This window comes from Pygocentrus nattereri, chromosome 28, assembly GCF_015220715.1.
Source record: "Pygocentrus nattereri isolate fPygNat1 chromosome 28, fPygNat1.pri, whole genome shotgun sequence".
Lineage (NCBI taxonomy): Eukaryota > Metazoa > Chordata > Actinopteri > Characiformes > Serrasalmidae > Pygocentrus > Pygocentrus nattereri.
In genome coordinates, this window is record NC_051238.1 from 26,381,316 (window position 1) to 26,405,465 (window position 24,150).

The following is a 24,150-nucleotide window of genomic DNA, read 5'->3' on the forward strand; positions in this document are numbered from 1 at the left end:
GTGTGTCCGACATCAGACACTATTCACCACTTCATGTAGTAACTGTGAGGGAGCTTTTAGAAGCATTAAACCCCTCAGACGTCTGGTTCCTATCACCACCACTAAGGCCAATTCTGAGTACGCACGTTTGTCTAGAGCGTTTCACACCGAGCCACTCTGACCATTTAACTGCGAATAATCTCGAAAAACTCCCTTTAATTCGGTTGAACTCCAGAATGTGCACTCGGCCAAACAGCCTTGTGAGGTTTCACCTGGAGATAGCTGTTCTATACATAGCGTCGACGGCCAAAGTCATCAGAATGAAGTAAGTGGAGTTAGTGGCCATGTCGAGGCTCGTCTTTATCTCCTAAGGGGATTACAGTCTTCACTGTCCAGCAAGAGGAGGCAGGAGAAAGCACGGCGGCCGCGGGGTAAGAGAACACGCCGATTCCCAGGCTCGGGTTCATGCTGTGGTCTGGCTCTTCATGCGTACTTGCCTTCTGCCCTCAGTTGTTTTTTAATGAGTATCTAAACTAAGAGTTCGGTCAGTGAAATCTGGTACCGTTCAGTCCGTTTCAGTTGTGGTCTCGGTGGGTTTCCTGTAGTGACTCTGGCTGGATGATTTGGGAAAAGAATGTCAGAGGAATCTCACGTTAAATCCAGCAGTCCTGCTTCACCCTGTAGGCTCTAAATCAGAGCTTCTCGGTTTCAAGTGAAGCCTTAATCTGCTTTAGGAGAACAAGGCAGATGCTCTTTTAACAGAGCGATGTATGGGGAATGTTTTCCCACAGGTTTATGGCCTCTGGAGGAAGAGTGAATGTGGGTTTTTTCCATTTGATTTGTGCCTCACCTCACACAGACTGTATGTGTAATCATAAGGATCTTCTTAATTTCTCTGCTGACCAGAAAATGAGTTCACAGGTGAGCACTCTCTCTAAACTGGCCTTGTAAAAATCGCTTTGTGATAGTTGGTAGTTAATCTCGTCCCTTCCTTCCATTCAGCTTTAGTTTGGAACTTCTGAATAACTGTTGATTTACTATGACACTTAATTTCTTTGTCTCATCATTCACTTCATTTTGCTCGCCAGGCATGTGAAGACCACAATGTTGGCAGAGCGCTGGTCAGTGAGGATGACTCTGAAGAAGGTGAATGCTCTTAATGATCCCCAGCAGAGCTTCCTTGGGGGGAGATGAATTCTGCCTATTCATATTTATAGATAGGAATGGTACTTTCCACCATTCTCAGACACAAACATTACTTCCCATTACAGGATCCAGACAAGACGATTCTCTGGCCTGGAATGAGCTGTCCATTATGGAGCGACTGGGCCCCAACAGGTGAGACCATCTGTTACTCATGGGTGCTAGTTATGCAGGCTGGTTAAGTGCGCTTGGGTTGCAGACACTTAAAAAAACGATGTTATTTCAGGGGTTCTTTAGCAAAGACAGTGGTTCTGTGTTTAACCATGAACATTCAAAGAACCGTTTGCATGCCTAAAGGGCTGTTTGCATGGTAAAATTGTTCTTGAGGTTGATGGATGGTTCTGTGTGGAACCTTCTTTGAATATAGTTCTATGTAGCATCGAAAAGGGTTCTGCTGTTGTCACAATGTCAAGCTTGTAACAATAGAAGAACCCTTTTTGGTGCTATATAGAACAGTTCTTCAGATTGATGGAGAATGTGGTGTATATGGTTCAGTATAGCACCAAAAAGGGTTCATCTATTCTACACAATCTCAATCAATCTGAAGAAAAGTTTCTCCATTCGAAGAACCATTAAAGCATGCAAAGGAGTGTTCATGGTTCTGCATAGAACCATTCTCTTTTTACTAATGAACCCATAAAGAACCATCTTTTTAAAGTTTGTATCATGGTGGCACGGCTAGTTATTTTTAATAATCAGATGTTGAATCGACAAAATGAAACTTGCCGTTTCTTTTCGTTGTAGTGTTGACATGACGGAAGAAGACTTGGAGGTGGGACTCTTACTATGCAGGTTTTATACTATCACATTTAACAGACTTTCAATAAGCTTGGTCTTCAACAATGAGGTGAATGTCTTGCAAGGACATTGTTGTCTCTTTTTTTACGCTTAAAGGCCGTTATTCCACATTTATCCTACATTTGTCATTTTTTACGTCCAGTTATATTTAATTCAATATTTAATTTTTATGATCCAAAGACAGTCATAATGAATTCTTACATGATCATTTTCCAATCTTTTGTTAACCCTTAGAATTAAAGAGGTTGTTTTTGCTAGGGTGCCTTTAAGACCGGTATATGTAAATTACCTCAGTTCTGATTGGCTGCCGTGTGTTGTGGCTCATTCAAAAAGCAGTGTGAACTGAAGCACTCCTGTTAATATCAGTGCGAATGGTTGGGCCTGAGCTGCTGTAGACAGAATTGATGGGTATGCAGAAAAATGTTTTCATTATATCACAGAGACTTCAGAATTCAGAACAGCTTGTTATTTTCAATTTACTTTACATGATTAGACTGGCAGTGAGCAGGATATTTTAAAACTGTAACAGTATTTACATACAACATCAAATATTTTTTATTATTTATTTTAAAAACGATTTTATTATTTTTTTAAGCAATGCCTGTTTTCCATGATATTGGCCCTTGATAGAGGAATTTCACTGATTTTTCAAAACATACATGAGTGGTTTGATGTGACAAGGGGTACTGTACATAAACGTATCAACTAGGATTTCTTCAAAGTGGAAGTAATCAAAAGGCAGGAAAGGTATTAATGCAGTTTTAGCCAATTTAAATACTCCCCAAGGCCAGCAGTGAACCTGCACACCTGTTTATATGCATGTTTTCATATGCAATGCCGGACATCTTTGGGTGCTGAATTACCCTACAGCAGCCTGCATGTACCTCCGCTATGGCTGGATTATAACATATGATACAGGTCAAAATGATCATAGTGCAGTGTCTTAGACATCAGGCAGCACAAATGACTATTTTATTTAATAGCTTTCTGTGATGTAACCACTCTGATTGGCTTTGTTTACTTTAAACCTTTTCATTTTGATGTTGGCGTTTTAAAAAGTTTGTGGAATTCCCCTTTCAGTGACTTTCATGTGTATATAGTAATTGTTGTCTGTGTTTGACAAAGATATAATTTTGAGAACGATAAAATATCACTTTTATGACACTCTCACAGAATGCCTTTTCCCAGCTGGCCCTGGCCTTCCGCTGTGATCAGTACACCCTGGACCAGAGACTGCAGGCAGAGGAACATGCTCGCAACAATGCTGAGGAGAACCTGATGCTGGAAGTAGAGCGAGGGCAAGACCTGCTGGAGGTAATGCTTCTTGACTTATGCAGTGGATGTAAAGGAATTCTCACTCATCACCTAACTCACTTATGCTCCTGGGTTGTGGGGGATGCTGGAGCCTACCTCTGTGTTCATTGGCCAGGAGGCAGGAAACATGCGGGACCGGTCACCAGTCCATCAGAGGGCTGTAAAGGAATTGTTCAGGAAAAAAATCTCAAATGTGCCCCAGATGTAGTCAGTCTGCCAAGACATGTTTGATGTCTGGAGTTTGTTTCTTTACTTTTACGTCGGAGCTACAAGGCTGTGATGTCCACCACTGAAAAATCATCACACACTTCACTCTAGAAGACTCCGTTTTCCTGCTTTTGTGCATTTTCATAACTTTATAACATACTCCTAACATACTGTTAACTCTAAAATAGACACAATTCAGGTCTAATGGTGACTGTTGCTCCTATTCCTAGATATGCAAACTGAACCAAAACATTTCTTGGCTGATCTACGTATAGGAATAATTAAAATTCTCTAAATTTGACAATCAGGATGTGTGGGAAGAAGAATGCATGACCTGAGCCAGTGTAAAATATCTTAAAGCATCTAAGAGCACATCAAGGTGACTGAAAAATGTGCTCCTGGAGGGCCGGTATCCAGCACTATTTGATGATTTACCTGTTCAAACACTAATTGCCACCAATTACTTGAAATGCCCCCTTGCCCCATGCTACCATCCTGACCTCCAGTGTCCTCTTTTTTTGAAATCCAAAATATGGTCACCCTGTTTAAACTGGCCCTGATGCATAATCTGAAAGATTGAAGTCTGCTGAAACAGATTTGCTGTGTGTTTCTGTGTTTGCAGGCTCTGAAGGGAATGTGTTTGGACATAAAGCGGGCAAAAGTCATCCAGAGTTTAGAACTGTGTCTGAACATTATAAGAGGCACCATTGAGCGAATCGCGAACACAGCTGAAGTTCTTGGGGCCGTCCACCAGGTAAAACAGAGTGTCTGCTGACACCATGTAGATGACTTTTCTTTGAGATGATGAGCAGAAATAGGACAGATGTACTGTAGCTACAGTATAATGGAGTGTTGGTTTCCAACCAGATAAAGAAATTAAGACTTACTCGTCTGCCTTGTGTGGATTTAACCCCTTTTCATGGTAGCATATTCCAGACATTTTTCAAATTCAAAATGCCAATTAAATTGTGTATTTGCGTTTGCAGTTCCCACGTGAGTGCACATAGTTTTCGTCAAAATGCAAATACAATTGCAAAACAGAGCGCTTTCAAAATTTCATTTCATTTGAAAAGTGTCTGGATTGTGCTGCCATTCCTTTTCCAAATAGCTATAAAATGCAAGTACTGCCTGCTTTGGAGGTCTCACAACTGAACTCTGCATGCCTTTTCTTCAGTATTGTTGATGGAACATATTGTAATGGGAATGTGAATGCTTTACAAACCTGGATTTTCACCTTCATAGGTGAGCAAGCAGGTCATTTATAAACTTGTATTTATTGTGTCGAGTCATAGCACTAGGCTTTGGGTCATCATTTTTAATGAAATGATAAACGTATAAGGCGTGATGCCAGGATTTCTGCTTGTTTGGTGACCCAGTGAGACTGAGTCTATGTCAGATGTGTCTCCACTATTTTTTGTTTTTCTCTAATTAACTGAATCTTGATTCCTTGGCATTCTTTAGCATATTTGACCTCAGACGTGCATGGAAATGCATCTTCTGTGAGCAGGAGGCCAAAGTAAGCCGTGCGGTGGAGCTGATGGTTGCTCATGTGGAGAATCTCAGGCGTCGCCACGAAAGAGACAGTGTGGAGTTGGAGGAGATTAAGAAACAGATGCAGAAGAGCAGTAGAGCCCGACAAGCCTCTGAAATCTGGGGCAAGTTTACTTACATTGCTCTATTTCTCTCTCCCTCATTTCCTGCATTCATAAGCCACTTCCTATTGTACAGCGACCGTGTCGTAGTTATTGTCCTCCGTCACTGAAAACAATTTTTCGTCACTGCTGTGTCTGTACTGTGCTCCATTATTACCAAAGTTAATGTGCTGCAGTCATGAAGAACCTGTAAAACGTGCTACCACAAACTCTCCCCTCTGAAAAACTAATCTCATCTCTGAAAGAATGCGTTATACAGATTTACATCTTAACGTACAGTCCTGTTCAAAAGTTTGAGCACCCCTGGTCAAGTGACCTTCTGTTGATTTTCTAAGTGAAAATAAGAACACATCTTCTACAGAGAACACACCCGTGCACATTTCAATACGCGCGTACTGTTTATTTCCTGAATTGAATATATTAGAGGAAAAAAACAAATGTCTCCGGCCCAATTGTGGCACATATTTTTCTGTAATATGTTAAACTCAGAAAATAAATAGAAATTGAACACTAAAAGTTGGGAAAAAATGCCGTATTTTAGTTTGTTTCGTGCTTATTTTCACTTAAAAATATATAACAAAAACTGTAATTTGACAGATGGTGTTCATACATTAAGTTTGAATGAAAACAGATAAATATCTGATTGTTCCTGTAAAGGGCCCAATTTTTTTGCTGCAATTTTCTTATACTTTAATTTTTCTCCAAATTTGATGTTTATTTCAACTTATTTATTATAGTTTATGACCATTTCCAACCTCTCAATATTTTTTATTAAATTAAACAGTCTGTGTTTGTTACTGTGTCTTTACGGCTGATATATGTAAATACCCTCTTTTCTGATTGGCTGCCCTGTATCGTGCCTGTCTCAAGAAACATTCCAAGCTGAAACAGTCCTTATAACGTAAGGTGATGACGCAAAGCTGAACTGTTTTGGGCTGAATTGGTGTTTATATATCAAATGGGTTGGTTTTTGACATCACAGGGCTGTTTTTGCAGCTTAGCTTCCATATGTGGACTGCAGAGACTGTAGTGTGAACATTTTAAGAGTTTAACAGTATTTATATCTACATCAACCTCTTTGATTTCAGAAAAGGGAGACAGACTTGGTTTTCATATAATGGTAATTTTCCTCCTTCCTTCCTCACCATAAAGCTGTTTTTCCAACAGCCGCATTACTCCCCATTTTTCTTCTTGCTTTTAAAGTTGGACTGCTCATCCCATAAATACACTGTTACCCATAGCCTACTGTGCTTTGTCTACTGAGACCACTACAGCACTTTACAAGCACTTTCCCACAGCCTTGTCATCATGGCTTCCTCTTAGCCAAGTCTGCCTAAACATGCTTCCCTCCTTGCTTTGCTTAAATGCTCCGTGATTACTTTTACACTGATTTCTATGCCACCAAATAATCTGTCTCGCAGAAGAAGTAGAGTCTGGGCAACCTGAGAAAGACTCCCATCAGGTAAAGTTCATTTGCCATTTACTGTTTAATTTATCTTTTTGGTCAAAGGTGCATTTGACCTCTTACAGTTTTCTTATTTATTAAAAATAAGCGAAGTGTTTCCTCTGTTGCAGCATGCTTTGCGGCGCAGAATCAGTGCAGCTGTCATCTTGAAGGGGGACCAGGTCAGATCATTACAGGTTACCTTATGAGCTTTTCTCACGTCAAAGTTATACACAAAGTTATTTGTTTGCCATTTATTTTAAAGAAGACACAAAGAGGAGCAGAATCACACCCTTTGTCTTCAGAAGAGGTTGCTAGCACAAGTTCATCATCACAGGTCCAGATTACTGACTTGACAGGATCCAGTGAAGCCAACCCAAATCAAAAGAACTGTCAGCTTGAAGATGGAAGGTAATGTGGTTTATCATAAAGGTACTAGATAATCAGACGGAACCCTGTGGTCCATACTGTACATACTTTCACATATATCTTAAAAAAATAAAGCCTAAATGTATGAAAAAATATGGAAGACAACCCATGGGTCATTCCACATCGGTGCGCTTAGGGCCTGTCCATTCACGTGATTAATTTCCTTTGTGTGTGTGTGTGTGTGTGTGTGTGTGTGTGTGTGTGTGTGTGTGTGTGTGTGTGTGTGTGTGTGTGTGTGTGTGTGTGTGTGTGTGAACAACTCAGATGCAGATGACAGTGGGATGAGGTTGTACCAAGTAATGTGGTACACTAATACAGTGTGGTAAGGGTATATAATGCTATATAAGATGATGTTAATAATAATAATAGTAATAATAATAAATGATAAATAGTGATTATTTCTATTGACTTCAATTTCTTTAAACCTTGTCCAGTTAGTCTCTAAATTTAGGGTCATTTTAGATATTACTGTTATTTTTCAGCCAAAGCTTAAGGAAAATTAGGATTAGACCCTTTCAAGGACAATTAAGTGGACGTTTGGTTATGAAGCCATTTTACAATCATGGTGAAGCTTCGAATACTAGATACGATTATTCATACATTTACTATAAATATAGGAATACTGCATTAAACAAAGATTTTATTTCATGATGAATCATTCCACATGTGAACTAAATAAGTGCATCTTCCAATAAATGAACCTCTTGTAGACATTTAATAAAACCTGAAACCAGCGCATTTAAACTGAAATATTATTCTCATATTTCAGATTTTACCTTTTGTTTGATTGTGTAAGTTAACATGTTTGCCTGATTAAATTTTTTTCTTTGCTGTTTTCAGTTCCACTCAGTATCTAGGTCTCCCCCAGTTAAACAAATCTACCGCTGCTAAGAGCGTGAAGGCTTCATTTCTCAAATGAAGTTCCACCACATCTTTCCGAATTGCCACTACGCAACATCATTTGACACCTCAACATGCTTAGAGAAGAATACCTAGCTTCGGTTATGTCAATTAACAGACGCTTGTACTGGGAGCATTATGCTGAATGTGGGGAGAGAGAGGGCCGTCCTACACATCCAGAGAGAGAGACTCCTGGACTCCTGGCCATGGATGTCTGTGGCACCGCTGGTGATTGAGGCCATAGACACAGCTGATGATGTTCGTAATGAACAGCAAACTTTTTTGTGCTGTTGTTTCCAGTAGACGATTGGAATGTGCAGAAGATGGATCTTCAGCCATGTGTCACGCCTGCACTCATCCCTCCTCTCCTCAGTATTTCTTACCTGAACATCAGCAGGAGTATGACAAGTATGATATTTGCATTTATTAGCCACAGTCATCCTCTTTTTGGAGATAATAAATATTATAAGGACAGAAAGATACACATGCCTTCTTTTGAAATCTAAATTTTGTTACATGGACAAATTGCTCATATTTTGGGTTGCACTATCTTTGTGTAAATACTTTGCTAATACTTTGGACATATTTTGCATTACTCAGCTTCATGATCATCAGTTTTGCATAAATAGTGATTATGATAAATAATAATTTTCAAAGCTGTTGTCAAAAGCATGTATGGACTTATTTGGCTCAAAGGTGGTTTAAATAGCTGAAAGGTTAGAGTACTGGTGAATGCTGACATCACTACAAGATGATACAAAGTGTGGGGTTTGGTGTTATTCCAAAGGTAGCACTATCACAAATACACTATATTTCCAAAAGTATTCACTCCCCCATCCAAATCACTGAATTCAGGTGTTCCGGTCACTTCCACGGCCACAGGTGTATAAAGCCGAGCCCCTCGGCCTGCAGACTGCTTCTACAGACATTAGTGAAAGAATGGGTCGCTCTCAGGAGCTCAGTGAATTCCAGCGTGGTGCCGTGATCGGACGCCACCTGTGCAGCAAGTCCAGTCGTGAAATTTCCTCACTACTAAATATTCCACAGTCCACTGTCAGTGGGATTATAACAAAGTGGAAGCGATTGGGAACGACAGCAACTCAGCCACGAAGTGGTCGGCCACGTAAAATGACAGAGCGGTCAGCTGATGCTGAGGGGCTTAGTGCGCAGAGGGCACCAACTTTCTGCAGAGTCAATCACTACAGACCTCCAAACTTCATGTGGCCTTCAGATCAGCACAAGAACAGCGTAGAGAGCTTCAAGGAATGGGATTCCTTGGCTGAGCAGCTGCATCCACATGTTACATCACCAAGCGCAATGTAAAGCGTGGAATGCAGTGGTGTAAAGCGCCGCCACTGGACTCTAGAGCAGTGGAGACGAGTTCTCTGGAGTGACCAATCACGCTTCTCCGTCTGGCAATCCGATGGACGAGTCTGGGTTTGACGGTTGCCAGTAGAATGGTAATTGTACTGCACTGTGCCAAGTGTACAGTTTCAGGAGTTGGGCTCGACCCCTTAGTTCCAGTGAAAGGAACTCTTAAAGCTTCAGCACCAAGAGATTCTGGACAATTTTTTCCCCCAACTTTGTGGGAACAGTTTGGGGACGGCCCCTTCCTGTTCCAGCACGACAGCGTACCAGTGCACTAAGCAGCTCCATAAAGACGTGGATGAGCCAGTTTGGTGTGGAAGAACTTGACTGGCCTGCACAGAGTCCTGACCTCATCCCCATAGAACCCCTTTGGGATGAATTAGAGCGGAGACTGTGAGCCAGGCCTTCTCGTCCAACATCAGCGTCTGACCTCACAAATGCGCTTCTGGAAGAACGGTCAAAAATTCCCATAAACACTCCTAATCCTTGTGGAAAGCCTTCCCAGAAGAGCTGAAACTGTTGTAGCTGCAAAGGGTGGGCCGACATCATATTAAAGCCTATGGATTAAGAATGGGATCTTGCTCAATTTTATATGCGTGTGTAGGCAGACGAGTGAATACTTTTGGCAATATAGTGTATTTACACCTTAAATATATGTTTTCTTTAGAATAAACTAGGTTAGGTTTTAATATATTGCAACCAAGAAAGACTACATAGTCTTTTATATTTAACACATTTTGGAAAGCTGTTTTCAGACTTTTGACAGACTGTGTAGTGTCCCTGATTGTCCTCCATTGTGCACACTGCTTTACTGAAATTGCAAAAGTGTCCAAATTCTCCACAGGCCACTCTCCATGTTACCTCGGCCCAGGCTGAAGAGTAAATCGTCGCTGGAGATGAACTCCTTGTGGGTCAGAGGACCAAAGCACAGTGTCAGTGTGTGCAACACATTCACAACTGGTCTGTACGTTACTGTTAACACTCTTTCCTTTCCTTAGGAGTGTAAAATTGCATCATTTTGGAATGTCCAAAACACAAACAGCATTACAAAATGTTCCTTCACATCATGTGCAGTTACACATTTCCACCAGAGAGGTCTCCCTATCCAAAAATCTTACATAGTGTAGCTTCAAATGTGCTAGTAATGTTGCTTCTTTGGCAGATTTAGGCCAGAAACACTCAATGCAAGTACACAAACACAAATGACAACTCTGGCCTTCTGGTCCTTCTGTACAAACCCACTGTGTGTTCTTACGCTGCTGTGGTGATTCTCAGTACTCAAGGGGAGAATCTGAGCTGCTGTCATTCCAACATCCATATCTACTAAGCTTGTAAACGGTAGAGGAGTGTGAGTTGATTTCTCTGTTCTATGTATTTTGTCTGCCATGAGATTTTACCAGGAGAAAGCATGCTGGCGGGATGAGATCGTTTGGCCAGGCTTGGCTGTCGCTATAGTGCCCCTTGCTATAATGCTCAGAATGCAGCTTGTGCTTATGTAGCCTTATGAATTATGTCATGACACATTTTAGAACACAATGACGTGCAAAACTATATCTGTGTAGCTCAACATGTCCATGTTCGCGTACTTGTGTGAAGTATGTTTCTGGCTTTAGGCTACAGCTTGAGTAGCTGATGTTGGAATATAACAGTGCTGAACTTTAATAATGGACTTACTAATTGTTAGCTTGTTGCAAGTACGTACCAACGAAAAGGTAATGATTTTTCTCACAGAGAAACACTGATAGATCAAGTTTCTAACATTGTCATGATGCCAGTTGCAGAATGACGCACAACTTGATATTCATGTATTTGTTCTTCTGTGTTTCTGTCTGCAGGCTGCACCCCTTGATGCACTGGATGTGTCACTGCCGCTGGATAATAACTGTCATTTACCTCATAGTGCTGTGCTCCATCATCATATTAGCCATCCTATTTTGGCTTCTTCGAGCTCCTGTGTTATGGTTGTGAATCAAAAGCCATGACAAATGTATGGCACAGTCTTTGGGATAAAACAAGTCTTTGTTTTCAGCCAATGATCTGATGTTTTAGGCATTAACCATTTTTTAAACAGTTGTGTGTGTATATGTGCTGGAAAATGAAAATAGCATCTTACTGATCATTTATATTATTTTATTATAAATAACATAAAATCCATATTAAGTGGTTAGTACACAAATATAACGAAGTGATGACTCGCTGCTGAAAAAAGAAATAACCGCTTGTATTAAGACTAACAGGCAGTCTATAAAACAGGCATAATACAAAAACAGCACAGTAGCATCTAGTAAAAACATCTCAAAGTGTTAGAAAAAGACTGAGATTAATTTAAAAACAATAATTAAAACATAAATATTACATAAACTCATAATGTATTACATTAAATAATTGGGGCTCTAAAACACTAGGAAATCCTTCATTATGCAAAACTGTGTACCAGACACAAATATATACTTGACAATATCATTTTCAGGGGACTCGTTTTGAAAAAGAAATTGTAGTCGAGGACAAAAAATCTACTACACCAGTAAAGTAGTATTAATATTAACAATAATGATATGATGGCATGATGCCTTACAAGTAAGTCTCAGACTCAAATTTCAGTCAGTCTCGAGTGATGAAAGGGTCTGCAGGAGGTGAAAAGATGTGCCATATCAAGTTGGCTCAGCGTCACCTTTTGGTCAGAAGTCTTGGTCAGAATTAGCACTTTGCCAGCAGGCAGTATCAGAGTCCATTGGCTCAATAAATAGATGAAAGAGACGATGTATATTAAAGAATGTCTTGAAGTGTACTTAACAAAGTTTCTGAAGGAGTTTGTGCCGTGCATAGCTTATTCCAGCCGACTGTGATTAGACCTGGCTTACGATCTCACAGTCCTCCTCCTCATACCACTGCAGAGGAGTCCCATCAGCAGCCCTCTGGAGGATCACTTTCGGAGGAACCTGGAATGAACAACAGCATTATCAGTTTTTCCTTTGTGTGATTTTTTTTATCGTGGCTATGAATTGTTATTGTCATTAAATAATATTGTATAGTTTATAATTCATGCCTCTTATTTCTCAGTACTGTTTCATCAGTGTGATGTATCAACTGACCATATTTCAAGTGCACAATACAGTGACCATGGCCATGCTTTCTAAGAGCCCAACTGAAATGTAATGTGCTAAGGTCAGAGACCCCCCTTCATTTATTTAATATTCAGTTGGAATGGCCATTAAGAATAGGTTATTCATTTTTCTAGAGATATTTATGAGGAGATCAAATATAAGATAGTTTGTAGTTGTAAGATAGATGTAAATGAATAAATAATAAATGAATAAAATGAGATTCCTAACAACTTGTATGCCGGTGTTCTCAGAACAATGAACTGACAACCCCAGAGTCCAGACCTCAACATGACAATGTGTTTGGGATTACTTGAATCATGTCAAACACAAAATAAAACCAACTCCCCAGACTGAACTTTGGAGATGTGGAAAAATATCCCTGCAGATTTCTTACAAAAACGGAAAGCAAGTCACTCAAAACACACTTAAGACTGAAACTATATATTTTGTTGTTGAAGCTTCTGTTTAATTTTATATAAAATATATTTATTATGCATTTTTCCTGAAAAACAAATATTTACTTTTGGACTTGGAATTAAAATAAATAAAAATTCTCTGGCTTATAGTATATTGTTTGTATAAGTTTGCAACCTAGTACTATATTATACAAAATTAGCCAGTATTAAAGTTTCTCTGATTTATCGACTGATTATTCCTTTGAAGTTGTTTGTTTTAGATTATGATAAACGCAGACTTGTAGTGTCAGCATGCCACCCCCATCCTGCTATTTGAGCATAAGACATTTGCCAATTGAGAGCTGATCTAATCATGTTTGACAACTTCTGGATTCTTTTGGACCATATGAAATGATGTTGGCCAATATCTTTTGTTGTCTAAGATCAGTTAGCAAATGACACTCTAGTGTGTCTTTACCTGTCTATGCACCTGGATCTGATGGTACGGTGGCGGCTCTTGATTGGGCAAGCGTTTCACACGCATGGATCCATGACGTTCCAGAGGCTTAGGCTTCATCTCTCCAGCGATGTTCTTCTGATGCCAGGACTTGAGGTCGTTTGCCACCACATCTCGAGGAAGTAGCCTGCTGGGGTGGTTGGGATACTCCTTCAATGAAGGGGCTCGGGCCAGCCTCGAGTACGGAGGTGGCGGGGGTTTAAACATCCGCTTTGGTGAAGTCACCTCTGTTTGTTGTGGTTTACTTGGGTTTGCATGGTCAGTTGGTGAAGTCACTCCCAGGTTCAGCCTGCTCATATCCCCCTCAAGTGGCGTTCTGTCGTGGGGGTTTCCCTGCAAAGGGCCTGCTACAGGCCGGGGAAGGCTGTTTTTGGGCAGGTTTGGGGCTGCACACTGACCCTGTGCTTTGTTCTGAGGGGTGCGGTGGTAGCCGTAAGGAGGTGGGCAGGATTTGGTCACCTCAGGGGCAGACTCTCGGCTGGACGAGCTGCTGTAGGAGGATATGGAGTGTTCCGAGCTGCTGTCTTCTGAGCTAGACTGATACAGACGCTGGACAGAATAAGCCAGGGCGAAGTCTGTGACACGGCGGCGAGGCAGCTTGGTCCGTACCCGGTTCAGCTCAGAGCTGGGCTTGCTCAGTTCTGGTTTGGGTCTGGGAAGTCTGTTACAAACATGATAAATAACGACATTAAACATTATACTCACTTTCCACATATCTTCTATTTCCTTTGACTGGCCACTTTATGAGCTGCACCCTTACAGGTCCACTACATTAGTGTGTTTGCTCACACTGCCCTACCTGAAAGACTGAGAGACATGACGGCGCAGTGGCAGCTCAGGGGTGGAAGGAGCACTGTTGGTGTGATTGTTGCACATTGCAAGGCTTTTAAACACAAACTGGGGAGCAGGAGGAATGTCATCCAGTCTCAGGTCAGTTGGGGCTGCAGTTGGACTGCTGTTGACACAATAAGGTGTGATTAGCGATATCACTATTAATGATAAACCAGTCAATTTATTGACTGAGAGTGATTTCATCTCCTCAGTAGAGACTGATCTTACTATTACCACTTCTGTGAACTGAGCAGAGCTACTACATAGAGACATGCTTCTTTTTAAGGTTCAATGACAAATTCAATTTACACATTTTCTCTCCTACCCTAAATGATGTGATTCACATGGTGGGAGTCCAAAGTTTGGATCTTTAGTTTTGCAGTGCTGCTACAAGGTTAATATAGCTAATGTAGCATAAAAATGGACAAAATTCAGGCTTTGTGATGACTGCCGCTAGCTTTTAGTTATATACATTTGTCCATTTTATCAACAGCTGTAATCATATAAGCAAAGTCTACTTGAAATGAACAGCTTGATGAGGTTTGAGGGAGGGTGAGTTATGCTTTAGGAACACCGTGTTAATTAGAGGGATATGAGCTTCCATTACTTGTTATCTACACTGGCCTTAGCACTGTTAGATTGCAGATATTTTGGAGTCAACTCCAATGATAAGAGTTAATTCTACACAATAATCTCAGCACTGCATAGAGCTTCAGTGCAAAACTAAAGAAGCAAACTTCAGACACCAAACACGTCTTGTCTGACTACAGAGACAATAATGTACAAATGAAATTTTTCCTCTGACTTATTTCTTTAATGTACCAATGTATAAAACATTTTGCAGCTTTTCAGTAGAGTTACATCACATCTCTGCACTGATTACCTCGACCTGCTGCTGCTGGCAGAAGGAGGTTTCTTGTGTTTCTGGTAGGGCTGATCTAAACTAGATTCATGCCATGGAGAGTTCTGGATGGGTGTGCGCTCATACTCCAGGCTGGAGCTGGAGCCTGCCTGCTTTGGGTCGTGACTAGGGGAAAGGGTGAGGGTCACCGAGTGCTGGAAACTGCCCTCAGAGTCCAGAGCGGTTGGGGAGAGTAGACTTGGCTCTAAATCTGTAGAAATATAAAGAGTTTAGTGAGATTAAATGTGATCTTTTGGCCACAGATGATACATAAAACGATGTTGCTCTCACCATCATCGAGGGCGGCGGCATCAGACAGTGAGCTGTCATCAGATATACATAAATCTGAAAAACAGAACCGTAGTACAAAATTATTTCATTTAATACTCATACTAGGTGAGTACTAGTGTTAACTCAGTGAACCCATGATTTAGATTCAGTTATTAATCCTAAGAGTTTTTTCATTAAGTATGGGCTATGGGGCTACTATATGTAGTTATGGGAGTGGAGAAGTGAAGTGTGTCTTATTGTTTAAGGAGTTAATACTATTGCTATCTACTAGTTTAACTACATGTGCTAAAATGCTTTTTCTTCACAATCAGAAAATTATTGCTGTTGTAACAAAACCTCATATATCTCCCAAAAAGTAGCTTCATAGGAGCAGAAGAAAATGTCCTTAGTCATCCTAGAAAATTAGTCTTAATGTAGTAATTTCTACTGTAATGGGGAAACTAACATTTTCAAATAGTGTACACAAATGGTGTAAGAATTCAAATAAAAGAAGCCATGGAAAAATATCAGCAGTGGAAAAGCCAGAGCCCAACAGACTTGCCTCTCTGTCTGGAGGATCGGCAGGTCTGTGGTGAAACACAGCCGTGGTTCATGCGGTGCTTCAGCACAGCTTCCTGCAGCTCCTTCACTTTCTTCTCCTCACGCTTGCATTGCTGCAGCCGGCTCTTCCTAACTGGCTTGCTGATGTGATCCTCGAGGGACAGCCTTCGGGCTGCCTCATAAATCTGCCGGTGCAGGGCCAGGTCAGCCTCGAGTGCATGCAGCTCTGATTCCTATAGGAAAGTGGTCAAAGCCAGGAACATAGTCTTAACAGCTAATCGTAATCTGCTGATTCTCATACGTTACTATTACTTGATAGTTACATTAGCAGCATGTCTGACACTGTTTTGTCTAGTTTTGTGTTACAGATAACAGAATCCAATCCAATGTCTGAAACCACACCAGCAAGTCGTTTTCAGATCATTTAAGAAAAATCCACGTTTTGAGGTAAATGTGTGATGATTTAGGCATGTGGTCTGCACAATGATACTGGTGGGGTAAACGTTTCCATTACTTGTCAGCTGAAGGATCAAAAACTTTGGACCTTAAGGGTAAAGGAAGAATTGTGTAAATTCGATTTTTGCCATCTACTCTATTAACCCTTTCTTACCTACTGTATACACTACTGTATAGGCTGTGTGCATGTCCATGTTGGTTATAGTGAAATGCATCAGCTAGTATAACCAGGGCTTTTCAGTGTTTTCTATCATTATACAAAAAAGGCAATAAAACATGTAATATATTCATTTGACTGCATTCTTGTTCAAAATGATAATTTGAGAAAACAAACAAAAAAATCTATACATTTTTGTCTTTGTTAGGTTGTATTCTTTACATGTCAAAATAAATGCAACAACAGAATGGATTAATCACATTTACAGGAGAAATGTAGTTTAGAAGGCAGAAGTAGCTGCTTTTCTGTGTGCAGAATAAAAGAGCTAATGATTGCACAGACTGTGGAACAAATATCAATCTCACAGTGACTAGATTCTTTACCTCTCCATCTTGGGCGATCAAGCCCTCGTCCAGTTTGAAGGCTGCTCCAATGCGCCGCCTTATCTGTGGTGGCTGCTCATCAGGGAGCAGAGGGTAGTCAGGGGGCAGCTTTCCGGTCAGTTCCTGTAAAAAACAAAGCCCATTAATATATTAACACAGTCATGATCATAAAAAACATACGTGGTTGGTAGAAAGTAAACAATATTGTAATTTGAAATCATTTAGAAGTCACATTATATTACCAGGAGCAACATAGAATTCTTACTAAGCAGAATCTGGTTCTATCTGTGATCACTCAACACGCAGATGTTTTTCAGCGTCATAGAGACCTCCACAAAGGGGTGGGGGTTTATGGTGGACTGACTCTGTTCCTAAATCTTCTGGGTCCACAGTGAATGAGAAACACCCTGACTAACTTTGTAAAGAAGCATCTGTTTTGGGACTGTCCACTGGTGACTCGCTTTAGTGACTCCATTGAAGTCCTCGTTGCAAAACAAAAGAACGCCCACCAAATTGATTGGTTTGGCTGATTCAGCGCCCCTCTTGCAGCGACTTAAAGAAGGCTTACAAAGATCAGCCACACTAACACTACAGTATTGCACTGGCCAAGCCCTTTTATCCTCACACTGAGTTTGGTTGTAGATACTGGTAAATGTATTTACAACGGTAGCCTTAAAGTGGAATTCCATCAATTTCTCAAAATGATAAAAATATATAAATAAAAAGATATAAACAAGTCACTCAGAGTGGTTTGATGTGGGATGCTTCATTCTAGAGAAACTTCCCAATCAAAATTGTTCACAGTGGTAGTGATGAGAATCAGGCGTGTAAAAGCTCCCTCACAGGTATCTGTTACAGGAAATGGTAAAAAAAAAAAAAGCATGACGCAGGAAACATTGTTTTATAATATTTTCCAGATGCAAATTTTGCCCAGTATGTTCGTGCATCTAAATGTTTGTTATTATTGTTAAGAATAACCCAGTTTCCATTGTAGCTCATGTAATTACTGAATAATAAGCCTTTGGATACAACACACATTGGCATTTAACTGGGTTAAGGACCAAAGTACTCACAGCCTCTCTGATGCAGAGTTTCTTCAGCTCCAGAAGACACAACTCCAGCCTGTCCTCCAGAGCCTGGTGCTTAAGCCTCATGGCCCGTGTGTGAGTGCTCAGGTCCTTCACAGGGGACGTAGGGCTGTCTGGACCTGGACAGAAGAAGACAATGCATTCAACGTCTTTATTTAGCCAGATGGTACCAGTACCAGTGCTGTGTAGCAGAAATCATTCATTATGGTCTTTTTGGAATACCCAGTGATTATATCTTTATCATTGCTTACTGTAGTTGTTTGCATTTACAGTCATATGCAAAAGTTTAGGCACCTGAGGTCAAACGATGTTTTGTACACATCCTCTACAGTGAATTCAGTTTTGTGCATTTCTTCTAGTGAGTTAAACTCAGCAAATCAATGTAAATTGTGTGTATATAAATGCCATAAGTGTGTTCTCTGTAGAGGATGTGTTAACTGAGAAACATTTAACTTGACCAGGGAGGGGCAGGCTGGGACTGCAGTAATAGTCCACTGTGTTATTGGAATGTGGAAAATACTGACAATGCTTTGCCTTCAAGTTCTCATTAGAGATGCAATGATATAGGAATTGTGGGCTGATGCCGATATAGAAGACTTTTCATGTTTATGCTGATTCATAAACATTTTTGTATGTAGAAGTTAGGATTAAATCCACCTCGAATAGCATTACAGAGACATATAACACTAATTTCTACGAGAAAATGAATAAAATATATAGATATTTTAGCAAAGCAGACGAGCATTACCTAAACATTAAATACCAAACAATAAATGCATCATCAAATATTGGTCAGAAATGTTGGTCAAATCTAAACATCTGCACTACTTTGACACATTTGACACAATATGGTCTATAATGCCATTACACAGATAAAACTGATGCGTTAATTAATGATAAACAGGCTATTTGTCTCTTGCTTTGTCTAGAAATAACAATACATCACCAATGGCAACTTCCTATGCACATTGCACTTTCTGCCCCACTTGGTCAGATAATCTTCAGTCCTTACCAGAATTTAAAATGATCCCACTGTCTGAGTCGCTGATCTCTTCTTTGCACTCCATATTTATTCTCTGGCCTTCGCTTCAAGTGGAAAAGCTATAGTTCCAGCGTTTCTGTTGACATAAAGCACAATATGAGCTTTTTCTTTTGTTTTTATCTTGCACCTCTTCTTCTCAGAGCTGATCAACCACTTGCTATTTGTCAACCAAATCAGTGTCATGTGATATGCAAAGCCTGGCCTGCTAAGGCAAATACTGAAGGCTGGCTCCTCAGCCTCAACCCTCCAACTGAGGCCAAAGAAAGAGCAACTGGTCTCCTTTGAGTTCACTTACACCCCCACCGCCGACTGCTTTAATGTCTCACAGCACAATAGAAGCATGCCCACTGGCTGACCGTGCACATGTGCGCTTTATTCTCTGTGCAGCGCCATGGTGACCTGGCGTGTGTGTGCGCACGCTTATCTGCTGATGGAGTGTGTGAGGGAACGTGTTTGGGAAACTAGATGCTCCAAAAGAAAACAGATGGCCAAGGGGATGCTCCCCCATCCACAGCCTGCACCTGTTCCTCTCTGAACCCTCCCCTGAAAACTTCTTTTCAGTGACTCCATGCTGCCTCTGAAGCAGAACAATGTGTCTGACTCTGCCTCTGCCTCAGGCTGTCGCTGCTACTGTTCCTACTACAGCATCTCTTATTTCAAACAGTACAAAATGCTTCCTATAATCAGCTTAACTTCACCACTTACAGGGGAATTTCATTGATTTATGCATAATTCGTTCACTGATGGAAGCAGAGTCAGACGTAAGTTGAGTGATTAGATGTAAAATGGTGTAGAATCAACCTCAATTTCTTTAAAGTGGTGGTGATGGGAAGCAGTGGTCACGTCACAAATATAGCTATTTTATTTACTGTCAAACATTTTATATGTAATGTTAATTATGGTAAAATAGTGTGAAAAATATCTGAAAAAATAAACGTTCTCTATTTTTGCTTACAACACGCTACAGGTAGCTCTCCACCAATGGATTTTAAAAATGTCTTTTAAATTAACTTAAAAATATCATGAAACAATGTTTCAGGCATCAGGCAGTGTATTCGTAGCTATTTGTTTAATAGCTTTCTGTTAAGCAGCTTTTAGATGATGTCTGGTTCCCATCACCACCGCTCTCAACCGTTCTGACTCTGAATGACTATGACTAAATCTTTAATTATGGAGAAATTTTGAAAACGAACATGTGAAGGTTATTCGGTTTTAAGACAGACACGTGGAAGTCTGAGGGGTTTTAGAGGGAAGAGGAACGCTGTTGACCTATTTCTGTAATAGGTTGTATACCTGTTCCTGTAAGGGAAGAGTTTGCTTGAACAACATGACCCACTTTGCGATAGGAATATACCATCCACTCCTATCGCAAAGTGGGTCATGATATGTTATCATTATTATGATACACTACGTCACAATATCTTTCTCTGAGTACATTTCGTTCCTTACTTACTTTATCATCATCTACAGAAAAGTAAATGCCTAAACTGTACAGTAACAAGCAGCTGATTGGACATCCTATTATGACACTATCTTGTTTGTTTGTTTGTTTATTTGTTATTTTTGCTTAAAAAGTTCATTTTTGCAAATCTCTGCCTTTTCCTGAAAAGTTACTTCTTTAAAGACGCAGGGTTTTTTATACATTTAATTATTGCAGGATAAAACCTGTTTTATCTGTTTTTTCTTTTATCTGCTCGAAGTTGTTTGCAAACCTAAGAAAACCTTAATATCATGATGCGTTCAATGAATCATGAAAATGTCATATATTAAAATAATGTTTGATTTTTGCCCTTACCCAGAAACTGAACCCCTTACACTCTAATGGATCAGTCAGCTTTAGTTTCCCATTCTCATCTAAAGACGACTAACTGAATAGGCCTAGAGTTTTAGGGGTCAGCATATATGTAAGCTGAGTCTTGTTTGTCTGCACTGTTCTCTCACAGCAACATTCGGACGGATAACAAAGGATCTTTTCATATCCAGAAGATGATTCTACTCCGTCTCATGACAGATCAGTGGCAGCTATGAAAAACATGCGAGGCCACACAGAAACAAGTTAAAACGGTGTTCATTTCCTGGACAAAAACGAGGAGTGGAGACGGTAACATCCCCCTGAGACCAGATATTCTGCTCAGGGTTTATTTTGTCTATGGATCATTATCATAGCCTCTTCCTGGACGGCAGCGGGGTCTGTTAATATGAGCACGTTTGACAGGATGCTGTTGTAGATTCCCTGACGGCTTTCTACTCATTCAGGTCTGTAACTTGTGGAGACAGATGCAGGCTTTGCAAAGAAATCGACTCAACATAGACCAGCCTGGCCTTTTATGCACTCTGAGTCCGAAAGCACCCCAACAAAAGCCCTGTATCAACACAGCAATGTGGCCAATTTGCTGAGAGGACACTATCTGCTGATAGCATATGCCTCAGCCTCCTGAGAATGCAGAGTATACAATTCTCTCTCTCTTTCCCTCTCTCTGTGTGTGAGAGCTTGTTTTTGTACGTTTTCAGGACAAACGTCCTAAATTTGTCGGCAAAACAAGTAAAAACAGGGTTAACCTGACAAAATGGTCCTGATTTTCTACAAAAGCTCATTTTTTTAATCTGAGTGAGGAAAAAACATTTCTTCTCGATTACTGAGATAAAGGTTGAGTTTAAAGTTACAGATTATTACATATTAGAAAGGAGTTTATAAGCCACTGTGGATAAGAGCATCTGCTAAATGCCCCTAATTTCAATGTAAATGTGATTAGTTACACATATATAGCACATAAAGGACATATAAATGACCCGTATAAAAACAAACGTGTGCGGGTTTGCGACCACGGCATGAATTAGGTCACTGACACAAAGTATGCTTTATTCAAAGCACTGCAACCTCTGAAAAATGCAGAGATGCTTTAAGAGACAAACCCCGCATTCACACTTTACTCCACCCTCAAAACAAGACTCCGTCTAGACTACAAAGCTAATTGCACCGAACGAGCATACAGGACATAGCTGGACTGACAGTGATCTGCTCATCAGAGGAAAAAACACTGTAGCACACTGATCCACCCATCCTTGCAGCGCACTGAAGCATGGCAATGAGGCATCACCGGAAAAGGGTGCTTCTGGAGTCAGCAATTATGAAGTGCAGGCAAAGACGTCTTCTTCTCCGGCTTCCCCACCACCCTTTCCAGTGAGCTGTGATCTTTTGGAACTCCTCCAGAGCCGTATTCGTTACCGCCTGCGGCTGAGCTTTGGAATTCCCAAAGCGGGCCAAACCTCGGAAACTCTGAGGGGAGACTTGAACCGAACCCAGAATGGATGTACAGCCTGTAATTAACGGGGTGCTGAATCGCGTAGATGCTGATGTTATGGGAGAGGCCAAACGACTTTACAGTATGACTTATTTCCGCCTCTGGTGAAAAGCCAGAAATGATCCAAAACCCAAAAAAGAGGAATCCAAAAGGTAGAACAGAGAGAGAGGGAGACAGGGAGAGAGGCACCACAGTGCTGACAGACTCCAATCTTGGGATGGGTGATACGGCACATACCTCGATACTTCAATGCATCATCACGATATACAATACGCATCATGATATTTCGTTTTTCTGAGGTTTGAAATATTTAAACGGACCAAAAAGAACCTGTAGTGCCTCATTAAAAAATCTAACAACATCAAATACAATAAACGCTCTACATCAGGCATTGTACTAAATCCTATTAAACAGACATGCTCTTGCGACATAATGGGATATGATTCATTATGACAACCATAAATACGGTCTCATAATATAGGATAAGTGAAAGTTGCTTTACAGCGGACTATCAGTCACTCAGCTTTCACCTATTGTTAAAAATCTGCCAAACTGTCATTAACATAACTGAATCACTTGCAGGCCTTTGTCAACTTTTACAGTCACTGTAAAAATCCTTAACCAGCTGCACAAATTCAACATGTGCTGTATTGATCCACACACTCTAAGTGCATAGTGGCTGAGCCTGTCAGTGAACACAGAAGACCACATCAACAGGCCTGTGCTGATCCACCAATCCAACTGATGACTCTATTAGTCCCATAGAAACAGCCAAGCTGTGCAATTCCACGTCCATTTAGGGTTGGCTAGCGCCAATGGACAGGCACCAGTGCACTTACAGCACCATCTACCACTGCACTGTCTCATAATCATACGTTGTAATAATGACTCTAAAGTTTACTGGCGTGGATCTTCAGTTAAGCCCTCAGACAGTCTAAATGTGCGAAGGTACTGATGCTGAACATCAAGCGTGGCCTGCGTCCACACCCACTCGGCACCTCAAAGCCCACCCTAGCCGTACCTTTAAGAGCGTTATTCTCTCGGCGATCCGCCTGAAAGTGAGCTAGACTGCCGTCCTATTTAGTCCACACCCTCCGACTGGCACATGTCAGGTTATTCCAGCGCGCTCTCCCACCGCTGAACACGGCTGGATGTGAGTGAGGGGTGTCCTCACACCGAACAGCTGCCTTTGGGTCGTACCATTCCACTGCTACAAGGGGAGCGGGGGGGGGCGTGTCGCGTTTGCAAATGCAGCATAAATGAAGGCGCCAACATTTCAGAAAGCGAGGCTGCTGTTAGTGAGTGAAAGCTCTGAGGCAGCTGCTATTACTGACAGTAAAAAACGCCACTTGGTTTCGTCTATTTCATAATTAGTCCATTAGTGGGAAAGCTAATAAACCGCCCCCCCCTCTCTTTTTATGGTCACATCTCTGAGGCGCAGGCTTTGTGAATGCGGCCACAGATCTGGGTGAGTTTGAATAGAGGCAGCGGGAGAGAGCCGAGACAATAAGAGTTAAACAGGAGGCGAGTGCCCGAGGCAGCTGGCCAGTAGTGCTTCAGCTTGATGGATGGGGTCTACAGTAACACCGTGAAGTGACTTCAGCGTTCAGCTCCTTCCAGACGCTGCTGGTGACGGTGAGCGCCAGACCTGCAGCAGTTTGTGTCCTGAAACATCCGCTGCCGTTTCTTTTTCTTGCAGTGCTGCAAACTTTCTGCTCCAGCTCTCCGTTTCTCGCCCACGTGTCCTCAAGACCTCCTTTGTTTCTTTTCTCCAGGGCGGAGGAGTGGTGGCCGTGTCGCTCGCCCGGCAGATGGTCAGCTTTCTTTGCCCGTGCCGTCCCCTGCATGT

General features: G+C 41.1%; 2 protein-coding genes across 8 annotated transcripts; one reads left to right on the forward strand and one right to left on the reverse strand.

Annotated features, from left to right (window-relative positions):
- Positions 1–119: 119 nt before the first annotated feature.
- Positions 120–11,791, forward strand: LOC108442378 (inositol 1,4,5-triphosphate receptor associated 1). 6 transcript variants are annotated; one of them, XM_017722387.2, is made up of 14 exons: positions 120–410; positions 771–900; positions 1,068–1,125; positions 1,251–1,317; positions 1,927–1,954; positions 3,154–3,294; positions 4,124–4,255; positions 5,009–5,156; positions 6,575–6,615; positions 6,729–6,779; positions 6,863–7,008; positions 8,227–8,334; positions 10,121–10,258; positions 11,130–11,791. In XM_017722387.2, the coding sequence occupies exons 2-14, from the start codon at positions 775–777 to the stop codon at positions 11,260–11,262; spliced, it is 1,317 nt and encodes a 438-aa protein (XP_017577876.2). In that variant the 5' UTR covers positions 120–410; positions 771–774; the 3' UTR covers positions 11,263–11,791. The 6 variants fall into 6 exon arrangements, with proteins under 6 accessions (XP_017577876.2, XP_017577877.2, XP_017577875.2 ...); XM_017722388.2 differs by having other exon boundaries at positions 886–900; XM_017722386.2 differs by lacking the exon at positions 120–410 and having other exon boundaries at positions 464–900.
- On the reverse strand, positions 11,697–23,487 carry inavaa (innate immunity activator a). 2 transcript variants are annotated; one of them, XM_017722404.2, is made up of 10 exons: positions 23,323–23,487; positions 18,970–19,075; positions 17,943–18,076; positions 16,870–16,992; positions 15,875–16,106; positions 15,334–15,387; positions 15,025–15,253; positions 14,110–14,265; positions 13,284–13,971; positions 11,697–12,233 (listed from the first exon to the last, which is right to left on the reverse strand). In XM_017722404.2, the coding sequence occupies exons 2-10, from the start codon at positions 19,022–19,024 to the stop codon at positions 12,141–12,143; spliced, it is 1,764 nt and encodes a 587-aa protein (XP_017577893.1). In that variant the 5' UTR covers positions 19,025–19,075; positions 23,323–23,487; the 3' UTR covers positions 11,697–12,140. The 2 variants fall into 2 exon arrangements, with proteins under 2 accessions (XP_017577893.1, XP_017577892.1); XM_017722403.2 differs by having other exon boundaries at positions 11,699–12,233; positions 13,272–13,971.
- Positions 23,488–24,150: the final 663 nt, after the last annotated feature.